We start from the raw sequence: 25,766 nt of genomic DNA, 5'->3' as shown, positions 1-25,766 counted from the left end.
AAATAAATAAAGAAGTTGTATAGTGTCTTTGGTGGTACTGGGAAAAGCAAGTGCAAAGGCAGAAACACAATTAACATGTTGTGTCCCTGGATGTGACTAGAGGGGTCTGCTACTCCCTAGAGTAAACTAGAGGGGTCTTAGCTTGGAAAAGGCAGCTCTTACAGTTGGTCATTAAATGATTTGGCTTTTAATTACAGAACTGGACAGTTGTGAACAGAAGACTGAGTGACTCTGAGTTATCTTGTAAAAGGAACACTCTTGAAGAGACCAGGAAAGAGAACAGAAGTGAAATGGAAATTAGGAAACTTTGGACTAAGCTTGGGCCAGAGATGGTGGGCCAGGGTTATAGTAATAAGGTATCAGAAACTGGTAATTATAAGTGTATTTTTTTCTCTCAATTGTGTATCTTTTTTTTTTTATTATGAGTGTATTTTAAAAATAGGGTCATGTCTTACTCATTTTCTTGTTGCTGGGATACAATATCCAACAGCTTCACCTTTAAGGAGGAGAGGTTTATTTCTGCTCACATTTTCAGTCCACTGGCGGCAAGGCAGGACACGATTATAGGAGGTTATAGTAGAGTAAAAGCTGTTCATTATGGTAGCAAGGAAGCAGAGAGAGAAGGGAAGAGTTGGTGAGGGGGAGATAGCCTCTGAGGTCATGCCCCCATTGACCTGCCTTTTCCAAGTAGGCCCCAGTTCTCAACACCAAGCCAGCTCTAGTGCCCACATAATCCAAACACCTTTCACAGACCCCATCTCTAAGCACAAGGCTTTGGGAGTACATTCAGATATAAATTTTCTGCCCCTGGCCCCCCAAATGCTCATGTGCATTGTTTTTTGTAAAATGCATGTAGTCCATCTCTATGAGTTGCCAAAGTCTTAGCATTTCCAGCACTGCTGAACAGTTGGGAAGTCCAGTCTCCTCTGATACTTAAGGCAAACCTAGCTAGGAGTCCTATAAAAATGGAAAAAAAAGTTAAATACTGTTGAGATACAGTGACACAAGATAAACCTTTCCCATTCCAAAAGGAAGGAGCCTGGAGATAGAAAGGTATGGTACTGAACGGAGCTGAAACCGAAGAACAGATACTAAATCCTGTAGTTGAATATCCAGTATCAGGGGCAAGCAGTGGTGAGATGTGAACTCCGAAGGTTTTGTGTGGCCCTACAGTATTGCTGATGGTTGTAGCCCTTGTGGTTTCTGTCAGGTGGCTTTGCTCACTGCCTGTGGCTTTTTTCAGACATTCCACTTTTCTGGCTTCTCCAACTTCCTGGAATCTCCACTGCGGATTTGACTTCACTCTTAGCTTTATTCACTCCCTCACAGTGTACATTGCATGGCCTCCCAGAACTTTGGAAATCTGAGTGGAAGCCTCCTTGACACTTCCAGATTCTTGGATTTTTCATGCTTGGAAAACCAGCCTGGTGTGGATGATGCTAAGGTCTGCTGCCAGCAGAGGCATTTGAGTGCATGGAGAGCCAGACACTGAACTGAATCCCAAAGAACCATTTCCTTGTGAAACTCCCACCCCCATTATGGTGCCCTGGGGTAGTCTTCCCAAAGCAAAATCTTTCACTTTAGGCCTTCTTAGGCTTTGAAGGGTTGTGGTCTTGTGGATTCCTCATATGCCCTAAAGGTAGCTTTCCTGGTGCCTTGATTTGTAAAGCATTTGACTTCTTTTTAATGCCAATTTTTTAGCAACCAAGCTGTCCTCACCCAAAATTTTACTGGCCCTAACTTTACAGAAGCTTCTTTTCTGGTGAAATTTAAAACTTTAAAAACTACGCAGCTTTTGATTCTCAATATAAGCTGGCTAGAAGCCCCTCAACAGTACTTTTGCCACAGCTTCAATGTTGGGCTGACTTCAAATATCCGCTGTCAGGTTAACTAATCTGCTGCCCTTGATCTATCTCCCACAATGTCTCAGGACATGAGCAAAATGCTGACAGATTTTGTACAAGAGCATAATACGTGTGTACTAGAGTCCAGCTGCCAATGGAGTTCTTGTTCCCAACTGAGACCTCCTCCTGAGCCTGGCCTTTACCAGGTGCATTTTTATCAGTATTCTGGTCTGTGCTGTGACCAAAATTTCCCATCAAGCTTGATTTACATTATTCTAGGGCAGCGGTGACAAACCTGTGGCATGCTGCAGTGGGCTGTTTGTATCATTGAAAGTTCTAAAAGGTTTGCCATCACTGTTTTCCAAACATTTGCAAACTCCTACAAACCAGTTCCCAAGGCTTCTGAGCCGTATGGTCAGATGTTCATAGCTGGGACACAATATTCAACATTCAGAACTCAAAGGAGGAGAGATTTATTTGGGCTAACACTTTCAGTCCAGTTTGCTGGCTTCAAGGCAGAACAGCATGGCAGATGGACATAGCAAAGGAAAAGCTGCTCACATCATGGCAGCAAGAAAGCAGAGGGAGAAGGGAGGAGCTGGGAAGGAAGATAAACCCTTCCAGGTCATACTCATCCCCACCTCAAGCTAGCCCGCACCTTCCGACACTGTCAGCTCTAGTACCCTCATAATCCAGTCACCTTCCACAAGCCCTGCCTCTTGAATGCATGAGGCTTTGAGGGAACATCCAGATAGATACTACAACAGACCCGTAGGAATTTTCTGAAACAGCACAATAATTTAGAAGTGTAAAAATTTTAAAGTTAGTACTTTTTATTGAGTATAGCAGTTTTGTGAAAAGGGGCAAAACAAAAAGGTGGTTTGTTTTTAAAAAATCTCTTTAGGAAGTACTGTTTTTTTATATAAATTTTAGTTGATACAGTAATTGTACATTCAGTACTTGTTTGTAGTGTGTCATGATCAAATTGGGGTAATTGGTATATCAATCATTTCAGGCATACATCATTTCTTTGTGTTGGAAACATTGAAATTCTTTCTATGAGCTGTTTGAAATTTTTGTTGTTAGCCATAGTTATCCTGTTGTGCCATAAAACATGAGAAGTTCTTTTTCCTGTCGAGCTGTACTTCTGTTTTCATTAACATCTTCATCCCTCCCTCCCCTATTCCCTTTCCAGACTCTGGTAACTGTTCCATTTTCTAAAAATGTTTTGGTTTAAATCCCGAATTATTAACAATCTACTTTTTTTCATTTTTCTAGATTCCTTGTATAACTCCTTAATTTTTTTAAATTTGCAGAGCTACTTCATGTTAGTTAAACTTCACTAAAGGCGGTATATAATACTTAAGTGGCCTGTTAAACTATCTTAGAAAACTTAAATTGTCAACATAGCTTTATTGTGACAGTTACAGGACAGTTTTACTCAATATATGCATTGTCATTAGTTTCTGTAAAGAAAGTTATTGAAAATTTTCTTGAAATAAAATGTTTCTAAGATAATCTTAAAAACAAAAGAAGAGACTACATCGCATGGTATTAAAACAATATTAAGATTGAGCATGAAGAAACTGGTCTTAAATGTTTGTGTAGGTTGTTGCTACTTTGGGTTTCTTCCTTAGTAAAAATAAGCATGATTCTAGATGGTATCAGAACAAGTTAAAATTGTGTCAGAACAAGAGCAGACATATGATTTAATGAAATAAATCTTTACAATCATATATCACTCTTAATCTCAGAGGAATTTTCAAGTTAAATAGCTCATTTGTAGTTGAAGGTAGTAGCCATTGGTTTATTAGTGGGAATAAAAAAGGAGATTTTAGTTATTGGCACCAAAAATTAAAAAAATAGCTACTTTGCTTAGTTAGTGGAGAGTAATTTTGATCAGCTTATTAAAAGGCCAGTGGATAATTCATGTAAGTGTAAATTGCTCAGGTGTCTAAAGTGAATTAAGAAATTCTGTTATCTGTTAGGGCCAACTTCATGAGTCACAGCTTTCTCCTTTGAGGTTTATTATGGTATTCCTTATGATAGTCACCTAAATAGCAAATTTTCTTGAGTGGACAGTGACAACAATTTCTTTCTAGTCTACAGTTTCTCAGACTTTTAATTTAAAAGCTATTTGCCCTGAAGTTTCTGAGTTAACACATTTATGACAGGGCTGTAATTCATATGCCTTGTTGCCAGACAGCTTGGACTACCAGTGGTAAATACATGATTGTTCCATCTGATGGCTTGTACCACTGGTGGTACAAGTGGTACAGTCATGCATGTACCACCATTGATTCAAGCTGGCGGGAACATGTTAAACTTGTAAATTAGGTAAAGATGTGTTAAATTTGTAAATTAGGTAATGTGTTAAACTTGTAAAAAGCCTGTTATGGTGAGAGATGAAAAGAAAGAGCAACTATTTGTCCAGCATGCCTCTTTGCCACCTCTAGGTGAAAGAATGTTTCCACCACAATTTAAAAATCACTGTATGGTGACTCGTCATAAGGTCTTTGTGACTTCAGAATACCAGTGGGTAGATTGCCTGACAGAATTATTGTAGAAGGAATTGGCTATACTTCAGCTTGTCTAACTGGCAGTTTACTGTTAATTGTGAAAACTTTAAGTCACAGGAAACTACCTTGCTTTTTAATTTGATCTTTAATAACCATGATTCAGAGATTCTCACTGTCAAGTTGATGATGGTGTATTAAAAAGCTTTAATATTAAAATTTAATCTAAATATAATAAGCTTTATTTATCCCTTAGATTAAAAGCTTGCCAGTTTTTAGTGACCAGTGACAGGATGATGGCTTCCTACCTCCACTTACCTCCTTTTGATTTTAATCCCTTTTTTTTTCTGAAACTGTTAGACTTTAAAATACATTTTTATTTTCATTTATACTTTTGTGGTTTTTGGTTTTCTGCTTGTTTTGAGATAGGGTCTCGCTATATAGCTTATTGGTCTTGAACTCAGTGTGTAGCCCAGAGTGGCCTCGAACTAACCCTTGTCAGCCTCCTGAGTGCTGGGATTACAGGCATGTGCCACCACGCCCAGCTTCATTTGTTTTTATTTTTCTATTTTAAGCTGTGGAGTGTATGTATATCTTAGTGTTTGGGGTGGTGGTAGAGGGGGGTGGTGGTTATGCTGTAGGGGAAAAGTCAGTGTCTTGCACTCAGGGCCTTGCACATGCCAGGCAAGTGCTCTACCACTGAGCTGTAGCCCAACTGTAAGTCTTAACTTTACGTGAGTAAAAGTATTGTGTTTGGATAAACATAAATAAGAAATTTTAGTAAACATGTGACTGTTATGTATGGTAAGGGTTAGGTTTTGGTTGAAAATATCCTGTTATACTCAAATCCTTGCTACATTGTTTTTCTATTAACTAGTTTATGTTTCTTAACCAGTTTGTGCTTCTTACAGAGAAGGCAAGGGACAATCTTAAACATCTTTGAGCTATGTCTAGTTTTCAGAATAGCTGTTTGCTTGATAAAGAGTTCAGTTTTATTTTAATTCAAGTGTTTGTACTATTTAAAGTAAAAATTTTCCAAACGCTATATAATTTTATTTTTGATACACATTTTAAAATGTATCATCTACAGCTTTTGCTTTGCAAGTAAAAAAACAATAGATCTGTGTTTTCAGTTTTTTTCTTAATTGCTAACTGTGAAATCATTGTGCTGTATTCATAAACTAATTTCTCTCTTTACCACTGGGTATAACATTGTTATCCAATTAATATCCTGTGCTTTGTTATCTATAAATATCTGAAAATAAAACATTTCTATTGTTCTTTTACACAATTTAAATAAACAATGTTAATCTTGATGCTGGGTAAAAATAGTTTTGCTAGATTGGGTTTAAAATTTTTTTTTATTTAATTAACAGAAGGTAGTAGAATTGGATGGACTACCTCAGGTCCTTTACTTTTAGTCTTGTATATGCTGCTGCCAGATAAATATTTAAGGTATAAATCTGACCACATCATTTTTCATACGTCATAAACAGCTTCTTATGGTTCCAAGAATTAAGGCAAATGGAACTAATTTTTAATAGGCCCCTTTTGTTTGCTTTAGGTACTTTTTCTTTATTTTGAGGTAGTGTCTCATTAAGTTCTCTTTTGCTTCAGCTGGGCTCATGCTATGCTCCTGCCTTACCCTCCCAGAGTGTTGGGACTACAGGTACATGGCCCAACCCTTGACTGTCTATTCACATCTTAAAAAATGATTTAGTTCTTGTATAGAATAAAATAATAAGCCTGCAACTTTATTTTTTAAATTATTTTATTTTACCAGAAATATGTCAATAATTTTAAATTGCAAGAAGGATTTCTTATCTTTATTAGTATAATATATAGCAAGTATTGTTCAAGGGATGATCAAAATATATTGTGAATATTTAAATTTTTTAATATGTACAGTAAAAAACACATTGCCATTAATTCTTCTCAGAATACTTATCCTTACTTAGAACACACATATCTCATTGTTCTTGCCAGTTTCTGAAACAGTTCTAGATGTCCTCTTTTATGAATGTCTTTATGATGTGTAATAAAGAGCATAGTGAATGCTGTAGCTGACTGCTAATCAGTGGAAAGGCAGTCTTCTGAAAACCTTATGGTGTATCCTTATCCACCTTATTCATGGAATCTGACATTATGGGACTTGCGGCTCTTCCCCAAAGTCAAAATGACCATGGAAGATAAACATTTTGAATTGATTGAAGGACATCGAGGCAGCAGTGGCAGTACAATTAGGACATGAAAGAGGACTTCCAGAAATGCTTGCAAAAGTTGTGAGAATGATGAGATGATGTGTGTTTGAAGCAAAGGGGAGTATTTTGAGGGGTACTAATGGTAATGTGTCTTTTACTGTAATACATTAAAATTTTTTAATGTTAACCATACTTTTGATCATACCATGTATGCACTTGCAACTGAGGTCAGGGAGCAGCTGTCTGTTTGGGGGGAAGGGCTAATGTGATCTTTACATAATTTTTTTGTGTTCTTCATAATTTATTTTGCGTAGATTAGAGATAATTTGCTTATATGTTTGTTACATTACTGGATATTTCTTTCCTATCCTGTGAAATTTTGAGTTGGTAGAAGTGATATATTGCTTTTAGTTTCACCTCATAAGGATATGAAAAATCGCCAATTAAAACTTTTTTAAAAGACTTTTTACGTGTAAATATGTGACTAAAATAAAATTTTATATAATTCTTTTTTTTTTTTTTTTGGCTTTCTGAGGCAGGGTCTTGCTATGCAGTTCAGGCTGGCCTTGAGCTCTTTTGTAGCCTAGGCTGGTCTCAAACTCGCACCGATCCTCCTGCCTCAGCCTCCTGAGTGCTGGGATTACAGGTGTGTGTCACCACACCCGGCTCAGTTCTTGAAAGTTAATGTTCCTATTATGTCAAATAATTTTAAAAGATTGTCTCAAATGTATAATCTCAAAATTATTTAGCTTGTTGCTACTCAAAATGTGGTTCTTGAGCTGTAACTACTCTGAGGAAATAAATCTAGAAATCAGAAAAATTGCCACTTGGATTTTAAAAATTTTTCATTTATTGTGTCTTCCAGTTGCTCTTAACAGATTAGCCTTTCACTTTAGGAAGTTTGAGAAGCACTTATCTACCTAATTGCTGTCACTATTGATATTAAGTTTCTCTCTCTTTTTTTTTTTTTTGGTGCTGGGAATTGAATCCAGGGCCTTCTACATGTAATAAGCATGTGCTTTACTGCTGAGCTATATTCCCAGCCTCTACCCATTTATTTGTATTTCCCTGTTTAAGTATTTGAATACTATTAATTGGGGCAATTAATAGAATTAATACTGTTAATTACTATTAATACTATTAAAATTTGATAGATCCTTCAGGAGGATGAAACTTGTTGAAAATATTTTTTAAATTTTAAAATCTTGCTAACTTTGTATAAAATTTAGTTTTAGGGAATATGTTCTGTGGATATCTGTAACAGAAAGCATGGTAGGTAGTTTTGTATTTCTTAAAAGTTGTGAGGGAGTTGCTAAAGCAGTCAGTCCATTACTTACTACTAGTGTAGCCTCAGAGAAGGCAGGAATATTGAGAGAGTAGAAAGCTAGTTGTTTGCTTAAACCCATAGGAATTAGAGACAATAATGCACATTTGTTTAAGAAGGGATTATTTTATTTTATTTATTTATTTTTTTTAAGAAGGGATTATTTTAAAATTGTGAAATATTACATTAGATTTTGTGTTTAATTATTTTGTTAGGTTTGCATTAAATTTTGAGATCTTGTATTTCTTCCAGTAAACCAGACTTTTTGTGGTGATTTCTTAAAATACATGTACCATTATTATTAGGCTTATTAACTTGCATGGGCTTTGTTATGAATATTTTTACTGTAATTCATTTTATACAGTACATTATTAAGATTTATCTTTTCCCCTTCTCTTTCTAGGAAGATGATCCATATGATCTTGAAGATTTGTCTGCGCAGAAATGAGGGATATACAAAGAACCAAACAGAATTCTGAAATTTGGGATCTGTATTTTAAGATGATTTTATTTTCAGAATGAGAAATATATATGGTTATCTTTATGAATGTAGGGACATGAGAAGAGAGTTATAATGGCAAAAAACAAAGAACCTCGTCCCCCATCCTATACTATCAGTGTAGTTGGACTCTCTGGGACTGAAAAGGACAAAGGTAACTGTGGAGTTGGAAAATCTTGTTTGTGCAATAGATTTGTACGCTCAAAAGCAGATGAATATTACCCAGAACATACTTCTGTGCTTAGCACCATTGACTTTGGAGGACGAGTAGTAAACAATGATCACTTTTTATACTGGGGTGACATAACACAAAATGGTGAAGATGGAGTAGAATGCAAAATTCATGTTATTGAACAAACAGAGTTCATTGATGACCAGACTTTCTTGCCTCATCGGAGTACGAATTTGCAACCATATATAAAACGTGCAGCTGCCTCTAAGTTGCAGTCAGCAGAAAAACTAATGTACATTTGCACTGATCAGCTAGGTTTAGAGCAAGACTTTGAGCAGAAGCAAATGCCTGAGGGGAAGCTGAATGTAGATGGGTTTTTATTGTGCATTGATGTAAGTCAGGGATGCAATAGGAAATTTGATGATCAACTTAAATTTGTGAATAACCTTTTTGTTCAGCTATCAAAATCAAAAAAACCTGTAATAATAGCAGCAACTAAATGTGATGAATGTGTGGATCATTATCTTAGAGAAGTTCAGGCGTTTGCTTCAAACAAAAAGAACCTTCTTGTAGTGGAAACATCAGCACGATTTAATGTCAACATTGAGACGTGTTTCACTGCGCTGGTACAAATGTTGGATAAAACTCGTGGCAAGCCTAAAATTATTCCCTATCTGGACGCTTACAAAACACAGAGACAACTTGTTGTCACAGCAACAGATAAGTTTGAAAAACTTGTACAGACTGTGAGAGATTATCATGCAACGTGGAAAACTGTTAGTAATAAGTTAAAAAATCATCCTGATTATGAAGAATACATCAATTTAGAGGGAACAAGAAAAGCCAGAAATACATTCTCAAAACATATAGAACAACTTAAACAGGAACATATAAGAAAAAGAAGAGAGGAATATTTAAGTACCCTACCAAGAGCTTTTAACACTCTTTTGCCAAATCTTGAAGAGATTGAACATTTGAATTGGTCAGAAGCTTTGAAGTTAATGGAGAAGAGAACAGATTTCCAGTTATGTTTTGTGGTGCTAGAAAAAACACCTTGGGATGAAACTGACCATATAGACAAAATTAATGATAGACGGATCCCATTTGACCTCCTAAGCACTTTAGAAGCTGAAAAAGTCTATCAGAACCATGTACAACATCTGATATCAGAAAAAAGGAGAGTAGAAATGAAGGAAAAATTCAAAAAGACTTTGGAAAAGATTCAGTTCATTTCACCAGGGCAGCCATGGGAGGAAGTTATATGCTTTGTTATGGAAGATGAAGCCTTCAAATACATCACAGAGGCAGATAGTAAAGAGGTATATAGTAGGCATCAGCGAGAGATAGTTGAAAAAGCCAAAGAAGAGTTTCAGGAAATGCTTTTTGAACATTCTGAACTTTTTTATGATTTAGATCTTAATGCAACACCAAGTTCAGATAAAATGAGTGAAATTCACACAGTTCTAAGCGAAGAACCTAGATACAAAGCTTTACAGAAACTTGCACCTGATAGGGAATCTCTACTACTTAAACATATAGGATTTGTTTATCATCCCACTAAAGAAACATGCCTTAGTGGCCAATATTGTACAGACATTAAAGTGGAGCAATTACTTGCCAGTAGTCTTTTGCAGTTGGATCATGGTCGCTTACGGTTGTATCATGATAGTACAAATATAGATAAAGTTAACCTCTTCATTTTAGGGAAAGATGGCCTTGCCCAAGAACTAGCAAATGAGATAAGGACACAGTCCACTGATGATGAATATGCCTTAGACGGAAAAATTTATGAACTTGATCTTCGGCCTGTTGATGCCAAATCGCCTTACATTTTGAGTCAGTTATGGACTGCCGCCTTTAAACCACATGGGTGCTTCTGTGTATTCAATTCCATTGAGTCATTGAGTTTTGTTGGGGAATTTATTGGAAAAATAAGAACTGAAGCTTCTCAGATCAGAAAAGATAAATATATGGCTAATCTTCCCTTTACGTTAATTCTGGCTAACCAGAGAGATTCCATTAGTAAGAATCTACCAATTCTCAGGCATCAAGGACAGCAGTTGGCAAACAAGTTACAGTGTCCCTTTGTAGATGTACCTGCCGGTACATATCCTCGTAAATTCAATGAAACCCAGATAAAGCAAGCGCTAAGAGGTGTATTAGAATCAGTTAAACACAATTTAGATGTTGTAAGCCCAGTTCCCATCAATAAGGATGTATCAGAAGCAGACTTAAGGATTGTCATGTGTGCCATGTGTGGAGATCCATTTAGTGTGGATCTTATACTTTCACCATTCCTTGATTCTCATTCTTGCAGTGCTGCCCAAGCTGGACAGAATAATTCCCTAATGCTTGATAAAATTATTGGTGAAAAAAGGAGGCGAATACAGATCACAATATTATCATATCATTCCTCAATTGGAGTAAGGAAGGATGAACTGGTTCATGGGTATATTTTAGTTTACTCTGCCAAACGGAAAGCATCAATGGGAATGCTTCGAGCATTTCTATCAGAAGTTCAAGACACAATTCCTGTGCAGCTGGTGGCAGTTACCGACAGCCAAGCAGATTTTTTTGAAAATGAAGCTATCAAGGAGTTAATGACTGAAGGAGAACATATTGCAACTGAGATCACTGCTAAATTTACAGCATTGTATTCTTTGTCTCAGTATCATCGGCAAACTGAGGTCTTTACTCTGTTTTTTAGTGATGTTCTTGAGAAAAAAAATATGATAGAAAATTCCTATCTGTCTGATAGTACAAGAGAATCAACCCATCAAAGTGAAGATGTTTTCCTACCATCTCCCCGAGATTGTTTTCCCTATAATAATTACCCTGATTCAGATGATGATACAGAAGCACCACCTCCTTATAGTCCAATTGGTGATGATGTACAGCTGCTTCCAACACCCAGTGACCGCTCCAGATACAGATTAGATTTGGAAGGAAATGAATATCCTGTTCATAGCACCCCAAACTGTCATGATCATGAACGCAACCATAAAGTGCCTCCACCTATTAAACCTAAACCAGTTGTACCTAAGGCAAATGTGAAAAAACTGGATCCAAACCTTTTAAAAACAATTGAAGCTGGTATTGGTAAAAATCCAAGAAAGCAGACTTCCCGGGTACCTTTGGCACATCCTGAAGATATGGATTCTTCAGATAATTATGCGGAACCCATCGACACAATTTTCAAACAGAAGGGCTATTCTGATGAGATTTATGTTGTTCCAGATGATAGTCAGAATCGAATTATTAAAATTCGAAACTCATTTGTAAATAATACCCAAGGAGATGAGGAAAATGGATTTTCTGATAGACCCTCAAAAAGTCATGGGGAACGGAGGCCTTCAAAATACAAATATAAATCTAAAACCTTGTTTAGTAAAGCCAAGTCATACTATAGAAGAACACACTCAGATGCAAGTGATGATGAAGCTTTCACTACTTCTAAAACAAAAAGAAAAGGAAGACATCGTGGTAGTGAAGAAGATCCACTTCTTTCTCCTGTTGAAACTTGGAAAGGTGGTATTGATAATCCTGCAATCACTTCTGACCAGGAAGTAGATGATAAGAAGATAAAGAAGAAAACCCACAAAGTGAAAGAAGATAAAAAGGTAAGTTTAATTGATGGTAAATGATGTTGATAAAAATTATTCTATTTGCTTTTTGATAATTTTTCAAGCTAATGAGCAGTTAAGATTATTCATACTGGTATCTCTTTAATTTTTTTGAATATTTTATGGAACAGATTCTTTTTGTTATTTTAGTGCATTTTGTATTTTCCTTGTTGTATAACTTTTGACTTCGTAAAATTCTAGGTGAGTGTGTTTATGTTTTCTATAGAAACCCAAATAAGTGATTTTTGTTTTTTTTTCCTGTTTGCAGTCCTATTTGCCTGTTCCATTCTTACCTATCAGTTCTAGAATATTAATTTGGTAAAACCTATTTCAGGGATATTAATAGTCATATAAAACTGTAACAAATAAGTTTTTCAGGTCATGGGTAGTTTTATACTGCTTGAAAGCATACAGAAAAGCTTTTGAAATTTAAGTTGTAGAATTCTGACTAAATAGCAAGGTTTTGTTTTTTACATCTTCAATAGATTTTAATTTATCTGATACTATTAGGTATTAGGAACCTAAATACAGTACACAGTAGGCTTCTGTTAAAGTTATATATAATGACTTTTATTTTTATTAGTTTTTTGTCATGATGGTATTTCAGCAGTTTCTGTTAATATTTGGCCCTTGATTTCACATAGACTTTAATTCAGGATTGTGTAGTCTTAAAATAGCATTTGATAGGCTTTTATTTTGATGTATTGAACTTTTCATCATTTAAATCCACAGTTTTATGGATTTTAAATACTGCAGCTGATTGTTAGGTATCAGGTCCAAGTAAAGACAGGTATATTTTGAGTAACCTTAGTCTAGATAGTTTTCCCACATACAGCAATTGTTCCATTATAATATAGCTGCCCCAATTATAGTTGGGTTGTTTACATTTTTATTTTCCAAGTTTAAGCACAGGATTTTCTTACTTTACCATTATCATTTTTGGCTAAATATGTAAACTCTTTAAGTAAGACCATCTAGACATCTAGCCATACTCTTAACTCATGATACATGCTACTGACAGTAAATATGTCTGACATCTCTCATGCTCAACCTTTTATCACTAGTCCCATCTACATATTTTGCCATAGACCAAAAAAATTTCAGTTTTCTATCTTCATTTGCCTGTAAAGTTGAGCATATCTCATCTGAAGTGCTCCAAAGTCCACAATGTTTTGATCTTCAGCATGATGTGTATCAAACAAATTCATTATTTAGACTTGGGTCTCATCTCAAGATAATGTCATTATGTAAGTGCAAATATTACAAAATGGAAAATTGTTTGGGTCTCCCTGGGGTCAGTATATAACATCTATTCATGGCAGTTTTCTTTCATGTATTACAGAATGGCTGGACTGCTGTGCAGTTTAGTTTGTGTAAAAATTGTTTTCATAGTACTGTATAAGCTAGAGTTGAGTAATTGAAGTTGTCTTATTTTTCAGAAAGCTGTTGAAGGGTATAAAAATTTCAAGAGGTGAAATGTTAGAAGATAATAATCCTGTGGTTGGAATAGGGTTAAGAAAGGAAACATACAAGAGACCATACTCAGAAGTGAAATAAAGTGACTTGCATGTGTACATAAACATTGCATTTCTCTCCCTAGTGTAAGAAACTGAAAGGGTAAATAAGATCCAAAAGGTATAATAGATATTGTGAAAGGGAAAGAAACTGCTCACAAAGGAAAGAACACCTGTATTGGGAAAGAGGAAAGGAAGAAGATGAAGTTATATATAAAGTGTATATATATAGTGTGTGTGTGTGTGTATATATATATATATATATGCCTACATATGTATGTATATATACATATATATACTATATATATACATATATACACACAAGATGGCTAAGATAATTGTATTACTAATTTCTATTCATTGAAAGGAACAATTACTGTTTATATTGTTTGGTCAATCTTACATGCCTATATCTGGTAATCTGAGCAACTACTTTGAAGATAACAATATGCAATATAATAACCATTGTTAGTTTCCTATCATCTTGTTTTGAAATTCTATATCTTTTTTTTTATTATTCTCTTTAAAATTAAAAAAGAAGGAAAGGAAGCATAGTGTGATAGTTACAAGCACATAGTCTAGACCAGACTGAATCCAGGCTCAGTCACTAACTAGCTATATATGAGAGTCTATACCACTATCTAGGAAAATGGAGATCGTCATCATTCTTCGGGCTGCTATGAGAAATACTGTGTATTTAGAGCATTGCCTAAAACATGGTAAAACATGGTAAACTTGTTGTGAAAATTAGGCATATTTTATGATATGACCAAATAAAATTACTTTAAGGCAACATGGGCTGGGAAGAAATCATAGAGTTTGGTGTTAGTTTCACAAAACTTGATGAAACAGTAATCAGTTTCTAGTATTTTTTGGATTTTCAGGAAAAGATATTTTAGGTGGGGGGAATCAGTTGTTACACTGGCATAAAACTGTGAGCAAGGTAAAATATAATAAGGAAACTCGTAATCATGGAGTACTGAAATAGCATTACATTTATAAGGGTCTTTCCTAAATCGAAGAGCTAGTTTGGAGCTAAAATTATCTAAGCAGAGTCTGAACCATAAGGAAAGCTGTGCTGGAATTCAGGTTGCAGTTGGGAGATTTACATCAGATAGTCTAGTAAGAGGCAGATGTAGACATTCAGATAGAAGATGATAGAAGTTCAGAGACCACATGAGAAATCAACTAAACTAAAAGCTATGTCTTTGAATAGACTTAGAAAAATAGAAAAATCTGGCAGGTTTGATGAGGAAAGAAGACAAACAAACACAGAGCCAGGTGTGGTGGTATATATCTGCAGTTCTTGCAGCTTAAGTGGCCAAGGCAGGAGGATTAAACATTCAAAGCCAATCTGCAGAACTTAGTGAGACCCTGTCTTATAATGGAAAGGACTATTGTGAGGCCCTGGGTTCAATCCCCAATTCACCCCCTCCATACACACACACATACTACAAAGAGGACATAATTAGAGATAGAACAGATTATAAGGTAGTAGAGAATACTATTAATAATTAAAGCTCATAAATTTGAAAGTTTAAGCAAAATAACCTGCTAGAAAAATACATGTGGTGTGATAAAAAAGGTGTAATTTAAAAATACAGGGAATGATTAAATTTTTAAAAATTTATTACAGTAAAAGACACATTGCCATTAATCTCTCTCAAAATACTCCCCCCCCCCCCCGGCTTGGAACACACTTATCTCATTGTTCTTGCTACTTTCTGAAGAAGTTCTGGAAGTCCTCTTTCATGAATAAGGTGAATGAGGACACACTGTGATGAAATACATTGCTCATAATGCATGAATTCACAGTACATTTTAAAACGTACCTTCTCATGCTGGGGATATAGCTCCGCAGCACAAGTGCCTGCTTGGCAAGTGCAAGGTCCTGAGTTCGATTCCTGGCACCAAAAAAAAAAAAATGTACCTTCTCTCAACTGTAGTTCACAGCTGACTGCACTGAACAAGTTGAAACTTACTGCACACTGATACTAAAATTCAACTTTCTGCTTGTTTTTCTGTTGGATGGCACTCAGCAGCAGCATTCACTGTACTTTTTGATCACACCAAATTGCTAGTGACTAAAAATTGTTTGAATTCCAAAGGTTTTTTGCCAAGGATTACAGATAAGGGATTTTGGTGGCCATGGTATATATGCTTATTCTGTTGTAAAATAGAAAACTTGAATATTTAAACCTTAGACTATTGGTGTAGAGATAAGCACATTTGATATAGGAGAAATACAACTCTTGACCTGTTAGGTGTCAGATGTGCCAAGTTTGTGGCATCACAACATTGAGGAATGAAGATGTGAACCAAAGGAAGAAGTTAGGAGAGTTTTATTGGAAATAGTAGGGAAGACTAGTTCCTTGATTCCCAAGAAGGTTCTCGACTGGGTTGGCCACAAAGGCCTTTTTTTCTGGGATCATTTATACAGCAAGGTCACAACATGGTCAAACTACAGTCTATAGGATTATAAGTTTAGCTGCTTAGCTAATACTGACCCAATAGGGAAATGAATAAGATAACAAGGGTACAAAATCAAATGCATTTTGGGAGAGGGATGGGTCCAGATGCTCTGGTCACCCACCTCAGTGACTGATGCCTGTTTAGACTTATTGGACCAGGTGGTGCTAATTACAATAATCTCAAGTTATAGTTTATCTCGGGGCTGGGGATTTAGCTCAGCGGCAAAAGCGCCTGCCTTGCAAGCGCAAGGTCGTGAGTTCGGTTCCTGGTACCGGAGAAAAACCAAAAAAAAAAAGTTATAGTTTATCTCTTAGGAGGGGCATGCAGGCCTGGCAATTGAATCTTTGTCTTGAGGCCTGGCCTTCAGATGCACCTCCAGCCACAATTTTGATGTTTTATTTTTGTGCTGACTTCCTTAAGAGCCCAGACCCTCTCTGCCTGTATTTAAATTTCTATCTGAAGTTGCCTATAATATTCCCTCCTCTAAAGAGCTAACTTAACTGTGGTTAGGGAAGAATGAGTGGTTTCAGTATAACTGCTTTGAGCTAAGAAGGCCCAGTGTAGGGGAGACTGCAGTCTGGGGTTCTTTCCAGAGGGCTAGTCTAAGGGGTCTTGACTAGAAGTCATGTTGAGGTTTACCAGTTATGAACTCCTTTCAGAGGGTCTATCTAGTGGATTCTGGTAAAATGAGTCTGGCACATTTATTGTTGGTTCCACCTGTGTCATTAGTTGGAGTTTGGCAGCCTCTAGGCAAGAATAAATTTTTTCAAGAGATTAAAGCATGTAGAGCATGAGCGTGAGCACTAGAATGGAAAGGCAGGTTGAGAAAGGAGTCATCTCCAGACATTGTTCTTAAGGGACTGGAATAACGATTGGAACCAGCTGGCTCCTAGACCTCTCTATTGATGGAGGTTATATGTAAGTCAGATATTTTTTGTCACAAGTCCCTCCAGCTTTAGTTGTAAGAAGATGGAGAGTTTGATGATTTTGAAAAAGAACTTTAGCTAAGGAATTTAAAGACTTGCTGTGCTTTTATTACAGCTTTTTAGCCTCTTTGAACCATAGTAGTGACCAGCTATACATGTAGCTTGAGCCAGCAGCGCTCAGTGTAGTGATTGGAGCCAGCAGGGGTCAATGCAGTAATTAGTGTTACTTTTTATATATCATTTGGGTGTACTTTTTTGTTGGATGTTTAAGACCAAGTGAAAGTGAGACCTGAGTTAATCAAAATTAACCTTTCACTGTATATCAAAGTCACTTAAAGCTCTTTAAGGGTTACTTTTAGAACCAGGTATAGAACTTCTCAGCTTTCTGTCAGTGTCAGCTGCCAGGATAGGTCATGGTCTTGACTGACTGTGGGCTTTCTATGGAACCATGGCAGATGTTTCTCTCTCTAGTGACCCTGTCTTTTAACATATTGTACACTGGTTGATTCCTGTTCTCTGGGGTCCAACAGTCTCCCTGCTCAAGAGGTTGGGTGATTCATCAAAGGTGTACAATCTTGTGCTCGCTTCAGCAGCACATATACAAAATTGTATGATCTTGTAGAAAAGGTCCTCTCGTGTCCTGAATCCTTGTTAACCTTGCAAGGCCAGGACCAAAATATTGCCTGCCTGGCAAGCGCAAGGTCCTGAGTTCCATTCCCAGTTCAAAAAGAAGAGAAGTTGAATCTCTACAGAATATTAACAGATTACAGTTACAGAGTTTTACAGAGAGAATCTGAGATCAAGGGCAACATAGCATTTTAGCATGAGAGTCATAAAGACATTATGAGAGTATTGTATTAGAACCATTAGGTTTTGTTATTATTTTTGAAATTCAAATTTCATTTTCATATGAAAGAACTTTCTGGTCATTTATCTTTATCTAATAATAAGATATTAAGTGATGTAAAAAATCTACCTAAATTTGTTATATTTTAATAGAGTGTCATTTAAGAATGTACTTGTCTATAGATGTACTTTATAGGTTATTAATGTCTAATCTTTAATTTCTAGTGACATTGCCTTGATTGCCCAATGTTCAACTATCTCTAAGTGTTATAAAACATACATTAGATACACAACAATTACATAAGCATAATCTTGAAGTATCTGTATCATCTGGTTGACTGTTATGTTGGATTGGCATGCACTTTTATCACAAATAGTTGGAACAGAAGTATGAGAAAGCCAGATACTTGAGCCTAAAAAGTTTACACCATAAACAACTTTCCTGGAAGTCACCAGGGTGATAGGATATTTTTTAGTTTGCATCTTTGAAGGTCTGTACATTTGGGAAACATGAATACATCATTTAATATACCATGAGGTTAGTAATAATTAGTATCACAGCTATATAGAAATCTTTACATATATTTAATTTTTACTCTTAAGCAAGTTTTAGACTCCTTGAACAGGTTTTATAAAGTGTGACTATATTTACAGGAATTAGGAATTAAGGACATACTGGCTTGTTGTCATCCTCACATGGGGTGCTGGCTGCCCATCACTGAGTTGCCCCCTGACTGTCCCCCTCATTTATTTTCCCTGCTGTGTCACTCCTTCCACCTGCACATGCTGTCTGCTGTTTGCCCTAATGGTTCTAATATAACAGTGTCATATCTGCTTTCGTGCTCAGCTGAGCTCGTTGCCCCTGTCCATGACTTGTGTCTTGTGTTCCCGCTATTAAAGTACCTTTCCCTGCTCACTGGGGCTAGTTCATTCCCAAGCACCACCATAGCTGCCCCTTCCCATGTGTTTGATTCCTTGTTGAATCAGTATTTTTCATGTGTAGAACAAGACCCTGGGCAGATACTGTCCTGCTCTCCAGATCACTTCCATTTTTTTTGGCACAGTCTTTCCTGAACCACCCTCCTCCTACCTCTCATTTGTATGCCCCCCCCAAAAAGAATTAAGGACATCTTTATAGCGCTTATAAATTTAGAAACAGTGTTAATGACTGTGACTAGACTTACTACCCAATAACAACAAAAATGTTTGTTTAATTAAAGTCAATAGGTGTAGGTCAAATTTAAATATTGGGGCCAAATTTAAAGAGAGGTCAAATTTCAATCATTTTGTATATTAAAGTGCAAATGTATATTGTATAAAAGAGAGCATCTAAGTTACTTCATATGTATTAAATTAATGTAGTCTTAACTTTCTAAACTTTAAAGCTTAGGCTCACAGTGTAGCTTGTTTTTAGATGTATACATAGATATATTCCCAAATAATATGTTCTGTCATAAACTAAGATAATAGTTATTTAACCAATCACAAACTAATTATTGAGAACACTTTATATGTTAATGTTTACATATTCTTTAACTCTTAAAGCTCACTTTTTAGTAACCAAGTCCGATGAGAACAGAAGAAATTATTTTAATAAAATGTAGAACCCTGGCTTTTAAATTTAGTTTTATAAGTTTAACCAAGAGCATCTCAATATCTTATCCTTTTAATTATACTCAAAACAATTATTTTAGATGACTCATCATAGGAGTTAATATTTTTTAAAAGTTATAGTATATGTGTGTATGATCTTTGACCAAGGAAAACTCATGGAGTTATGGTACACAGACTATAATAGACATTAGATTTATAAAACTGATTATTATTATCTTGGTTATCTAACAACCTGGATGGAAATTTGTTACCAACTTTAAAGACAATCTTTACTCTTATCAACTGATTTAAATTAGCTTACTGATAAGCTGTGTACAAGCATTTGAGATAATGTCTTGAGTATTTATCTATAAGCCAACTTACCTAGAACTCTTGGAGGATAATGTATACCTAAAAGTTAACACACTGAAATACACATATTAACCTAAATCATGCATAATATTTATGTTATCAAACTTTTAAGGCTTTTATTTATAGATCCTATGCCTTTGAGCTTATCAGTCCTCATCTGATGTTTTAATAATGTTTCTGGATACCCAAAAAACCTATATAAATGATTTTCTATTGAAATCTCAAAAAGAGCAGTCTATAAAAAAGAAAAAGAAAAGGTTATTGTGCTAAAAAAATACTTTTCTTGAAACAGCTGTAGGTGTTTTAAGTGGTTATTGACACCAGTTGAACAGACAGAGGAACAAACCCAAAACAATTACATTTAAGTCAGAGTGCGCTCTCAAATGTATTGGCAAAGTCAAACTATAACTCTTACAGTTTTTAGGTTTGAAACTATGAATAGATTAGTCACAACTTTTCTTATAGGTCATCAATTAACAGAGATATCTTGTAATAAGAATCAGAAGGGAAAAAAACTTTTTACACCCATGAAAGCAAAGACTTTTTAAAAAGAGACCTATGCTGACAGTTGTTTTAATAGCCATGGTGGTTTGATAGTCACAGCTGAGAGCCAAAACTGCTATTTTAATAGCTACCTGTAACTGCTTCTTCTAAAGGGATAGACTGTTAAAGGCAGTTTCAACTTTTATTTTCGGTGGGGGCAGTGCTTAGACCTGGTTTGGGTGTAGAAAGAGACGAGGTGACACTTTTTGGGAGCTAAGTATATAGTATTCCAGAACGTGGGGGAAGAACAACTCCCAGGGCTCAAATCTGCCCTGTTGGATATCTATGACAGTTTTTTCCAGTTTTGAAAAGAAAAAAGGGAAAAAAGGCATCCCAGTATATCCTCCTTGTTTTGTGACCCTGAAGTTTAGCCCCATTCAGTGTTAGGGGCAGCAAACTGGAGGTGTGAGGAAGTGGCCAGAACTGGATTTATCCACTCTTACGGTATACCCAGGCCCCCCTTCTTCATGACCCTGTAACCCTTGGCTCATACTTAGGTATTAGGCTTTTTTTAGCTCTCAGTTAACAAATCTCCAAGAATGATTGTAAGGTGTTTTGGAGAGAAATCATGGCTATCCCTGGATACCTGTTTCTGCTAAAAACTTTTTATTAAACTTTAAGGTTTCCTAGGAATATTTTTTATTCTATGGATTAATTCATCTGTGCTATAAAAACCTGTTAGTCCACCTTATGGAGCAGCATTTTTGAGGGAAGGGGGAAGTGAAAGGAATGGAGATACTCACTAATTGTAGTTCTGCCTAAGGGCAAAAAAGGCTGGACAATTTGAAATAGAACATTTACATTTATTCTTTGAGAGTGAGGATTAAATCTAGACCAGTTTTTAAGAAGAACAATTTCACTCTGGCGGGGTTGCAGGGAGGGGAAAACTCATCATTCTGAAAAGCTGTAGAATTGAGAGTCCTGGAATCTGGCAGCCATGGAGAAGAGAAATACCTTGGACAAAATGCCGCTCAGGACAAGGTAAGATAGAAAAGTTACCCTATGCAGTACAAGAACCAGATCCTCACCATCTCTCAGAATGGCAAAAGCTTTTCCCAGGGCAGGTTTGCCGTCTTTAGCAAAACATGCCTCTGAAGATAAAAGCTACAATTGACTCCAGTTATCAAAGAACCAAACAATTGCTTCTTAACTTTCTGAGAGAGAGTGAGAGAAAGAAAATCAAAGGACAGATTAAAGATGCTTCTTTAAGCTTTATTGTTTTGGGGTTATAAATATGCATACTTTGGGAAATAACTCTGGTGTTGCCAGAAATCATTTTCTTCCACCTGTGTCTCAGAATGAGCGTCTCTTGCCAATTGCATGAGAAACCCCTCACCAGCCAGTGGGTGGGCCAAAACCCTCATGTGTACCTTCCTGAATGAGCGTGAATTTCAGTTTCCTTCTAACCTAGGGATGGGGTTATATAGTCTATCTATATAAGAAATTCCTATCTTCAGTGTCCTTATAAATGAGCACTCATTTTTGAGGGTTTCAGGAGCTTCCAGTTGGAAAGGAAAAAAGATTTTCAGGATTGCAAAGAGAAGCACATTTCCTGACACACTTATAACAACCATCCCTTTCAGAGGCAAACTTCATGTCTCATAGCCTCTGGCGGAATCCTCACATACACCCATGTAGGCTGTCAGCCAGAGCCATTCCAAAAGGCGTCTGTACAACAGGATCAAGCCATCTTATAACCTCCAAACAAGGAATACAGACACACAGTTGGCAAAATAAAAATGTCCCCTCACAGAAACCCGCATCATAATCTTCCATACTGAATTTTTGATTTGCGGCAAATAACCAACAGAGGGCATAAAGCAACCAGCGAACAATGGATGACAATTTTTGATTACCTAAACAAACCGTAATCCAGAATCCAATCAAAATAGTTAAGAGTGCCAAGAAACAAAAGCAAACTCATACCTCCTTCCAATTTTTTGCTGGGGCTTCCAAAATGATGTAGGAGAACTATAAGTCTTGACCTGTTAGATGTCAAATGTCCCAAGTTTATGGTATCACAATGTTGAGGGAAGTCTGAAACCAGAGTAGTTAGAGTTACATTAGAAATGAGAAGAAAAGTTCCTTGATTTGTAGGAGGACTCCCAAATGCGGTAACGAGGCCCTTTGTCGGATAATTTACACAGCAAAGTCACAGCATGGGTGTGTGGATCAAAGTACAATCAACAAATAGAATTTCAAGTATAGCTGTTTAGCTGATATTGATCCAATAGGGAAACAAGTCCCTTAAGAAGAGTACAAGGAAAGAACAAAGGTGTTTTGTGGGAGGGGGTGGGTCCAGATGCTCTAGTCACCCATCTGAGCGACTGATGCATATCTGTACTAATGGGCCCAGGTGGTGCTAATTACAATATAATCTCAATTTATTGTGTATCCCTTAGGCAGGCATGTAGGCCTGGCTATTATACCTTTTATCTTGAGGCCTGGCCTTGTTCGCATCTGCCTTTAAGGCACAATTTTTTTTTCCCCAAGTGTAGCTATGCAGTGCAAGCTGGCCTTGAACTCACTGTGTAACCCAGTTGGCCTCAAACTGAAGCCAGCCTCCTGCCTCAGCCTCCTGAGAGCTGAGGGTAGAGGCATGCACCACCGTGCTCTGCTGTCCACAATTTTGATGTCTTTATTTTTGTGCTGACTTTCTTGAGAACCCAGTTCCTTTCAGACTGTGCATTAACTTCTATCTGCCTATAATACAGATGAGTTTCATTGCTGGAGAACATTTTCCAGATGTCAGATGTTTGTAAGTCTGACAAAATGACTTCATTGGCACAACAGACTTCACATGTTCCATGATCTTGTCCTTGTTTAGAATTGTGCCAGTGGTTGAACAGTTCATGTTATAAGAATGAGCAATGTCACCATCTTTTTGCGTAGGTCCAGTCTCTCAATTACTTTCACTTTTGTTTCCATGGTTATTGCTTTCCATTTCCAGTCCCCTTCACATCACCACTGCTTTTTCTCTTGCTTCCTGATATCCTGGGCATTGTATTACTGTATACTACTGCATTGTACAGTAAGCACACAGCAGCACAATTATGACAGTGTCCATGGACACGTGTGCTACTTTTGCGTTTTGTTCACGACTAAATGTATTTTGAGGTCTGTTTGTATCTGTGAAAGTTTGCAACTTGAATGTTCATAACTTGGGGACTTACTGTATGTTAGTAGAGTGGGGTACACAGGAATAGACACTTTTAAGATTATGGCTGTCATTCTAACATGGTAACCATTTGAGGTTATTGAATACTAAAGTGTAGGTACGTTGAATCAAGATGTTCTGATTTAACTGGTGGGGAAAAGCTTGCTTGAAAAGTAATTTTTAGTTAGACCTGATAGATGAATCTGAGTTATACAGGAGAACAGTGGGGTAGACTAGAGAATATTTAATGCTGAATGAATAGCATGTGAGTGTGGTAGGAAGGCACATTGTATGTTTTTAAAGCAGGTCAATGTGTGGTCACTAAGGCAGGCATTAAAAAGCTTTTTGCAAAGAGCCAGGTAGTACATATTTTAGGCTTTGAGGGTCATACAAATCTCTGTCAGATCTGATGGTGTGCAAAAACAGCCGTTGACAACATGTGAACTAATGAGCATGGCTATATTGTAATAAAACTTTTCAAAAACTCTAGCAGACTGGATTTGGTCTCTAGGTCATATAATTTCTATGAGAGAGAGTAGTATAAGGAGAAAGTTGAGAGTACAAAGCAGACTCTTGAGATCTGTGAGTAATGTTTGGAAGTTTTTAGCCTGAGTAATTTGAAGCTAGTGAGAGAGTGAATTTATTTTTTTGGCATCATTTGGTTGCAGTACAGAGAATGGGTTGAAGGATGGAGTGGATGTGGAAGACTGGGTAGTATGTCACAACAGTGCACGCAAACTGTCATAAAATTTAGAGTTTGAGTCCGGGAGGGAGAATGATGGCATTGGAGATAGGGATAGATTTGAGAGGTACTTAAAATCGCTAAGATTTGGTGATGTCTTCTTGCATATGGGGGTGAAGATACTAAATAAGATAGAAAAGATATTTCTTAGATTTCTGGCTAGTCCGGTTTTTATCAGTGATAATGATGTCCATCATTATCCATAGGGAGGGCGTTGAGGAATAGAAATTATAACTGGTTTTAGAGTTCAGTGGAGATGTCAGGCAGTTACGAGTTTTGAGGTTTAAATTGGAGATTCATACTAAGGAGAAATGAACTATAAATAGTAATAGATGAAATCCCCTAGGGATTGACAATAGAAGATTGGCCTAACAGAGCTTTGAGCAGCTACCAATGCTGAGTGACCAAATAACAGAGAGATGATCCTTTAATAAGCAGACAGTAAGAATAAATAAACTGTAGGAGTTGAGGGTGTGGCACAGTGGTTAGAAAACTTTCTTATGCATGAGACCTTGGATTCGATCCCCAATCCCCAAAATAAGTGAATCACTGACCCTTTCTTAGCAGCCTCCCTCATTCGTGGCATCTAAAAATGGCTACTTAGATATATCTGAGCTTAGTTGTCATTCTTGACACAGAAGGGTTTATGCTTGGCTCTTAGGTATCTTGCTTTGTACTCCAAAATGAATTTAGTGTTAGTAGTGAGACCAAAACCTCTATAATATGTGATTACAACCAGTAGTGAGAACTTTCTTTTTAAATAGTAGTCCATTTTTACACATAAATGTATCTACATAACTAAAATGAAATTTTATAAAATAATACCAAGCTTTTCTGTACATTTTATTTTGATTCACTGGTCTGTTACAGTGACAAAGGAAGTGTTGGTTGTGGCCTTCTGAATTACTTTCATAACCTACTCATGTTTGAAAAGCAGTGCTTTAAGAGAATGAAACTGAGTGAGAAGCTTCATTCTAAGAAAATAACCAGCTTTTAGCTCATGTGTTCAATGAAAGGGAGGAAGATAGCTGTGTTTAAGTTGGTTTTTGTCCTTTAGTATCTACTTCAGTGTTGTCAGTTTGATTCAGCTAAAGAATAAATAGTACAATACTTGATGAATTTTGTTACATTAGTGTAAGCTAGTATTCTGATGATTTTACACTTGTAAAGTTATTTTTTAATATTTTCTTGAACCTTTTCATTCTCAGATATTCTTTCCAGTCTGTGTTCTTTTCTCTAGACCCTTATCTAAATCCATTATCATTTTGTGTTACAAGATTTCTGCTGCTTTAGCCAGTTTGTAGGGTCTGTTGAATTGCAAGGTGTTAATTTAGTAATAGCAAATAGTAACTCATCATACAGTTAATATGGGTAGATCCTTGAAGATATCATAAATCTCACATTTAGAATTATTTGACTTTT

General features: G+C 36.4%; 1 protein-coding gene across 1 annotated transcript in view; it reads left to right on the top strand.

Annotated features, from left to right (window-relative positions):
* Positions 1–8,288: 8,288 nt before the first annotated feature.
* Arhgap5 (Rho GTPase activating protein 5) overlaps positions 8,289–25,766 on the top strand; it is a gene marked incomplete at its 5' end in the record, with an annotated part of 55,127 nt that continues 37,649 nt past the window's right edge. Inside the window, 1 exon segment of the mRNA XM_005376949.2 lies at positions 8,289–12,176. Coding sequence (XP_005377006.1) covers positions 8,460–12,176 — 3,717 coding nt within the window.

Source organism: Chinchilla lanigera, unplaced genomic scaffold (assembly GCF_000276665.1).
Source record: "Chinchilla lanigera isolate Chin_1 unplaced genomic scaffold, ChiLan1.0 scaffold00008, whole genome shotgun sequence".
Lineage (NCBI taxonomy): Eukaryota > Metazoa > Chordata > Mammalia > Rodentia > Chinchillidae > Chinchilla > Chinchilla lanigera.
This window is presented reverse-complemented; position numbering and strand designations above follow the sequence as displayed.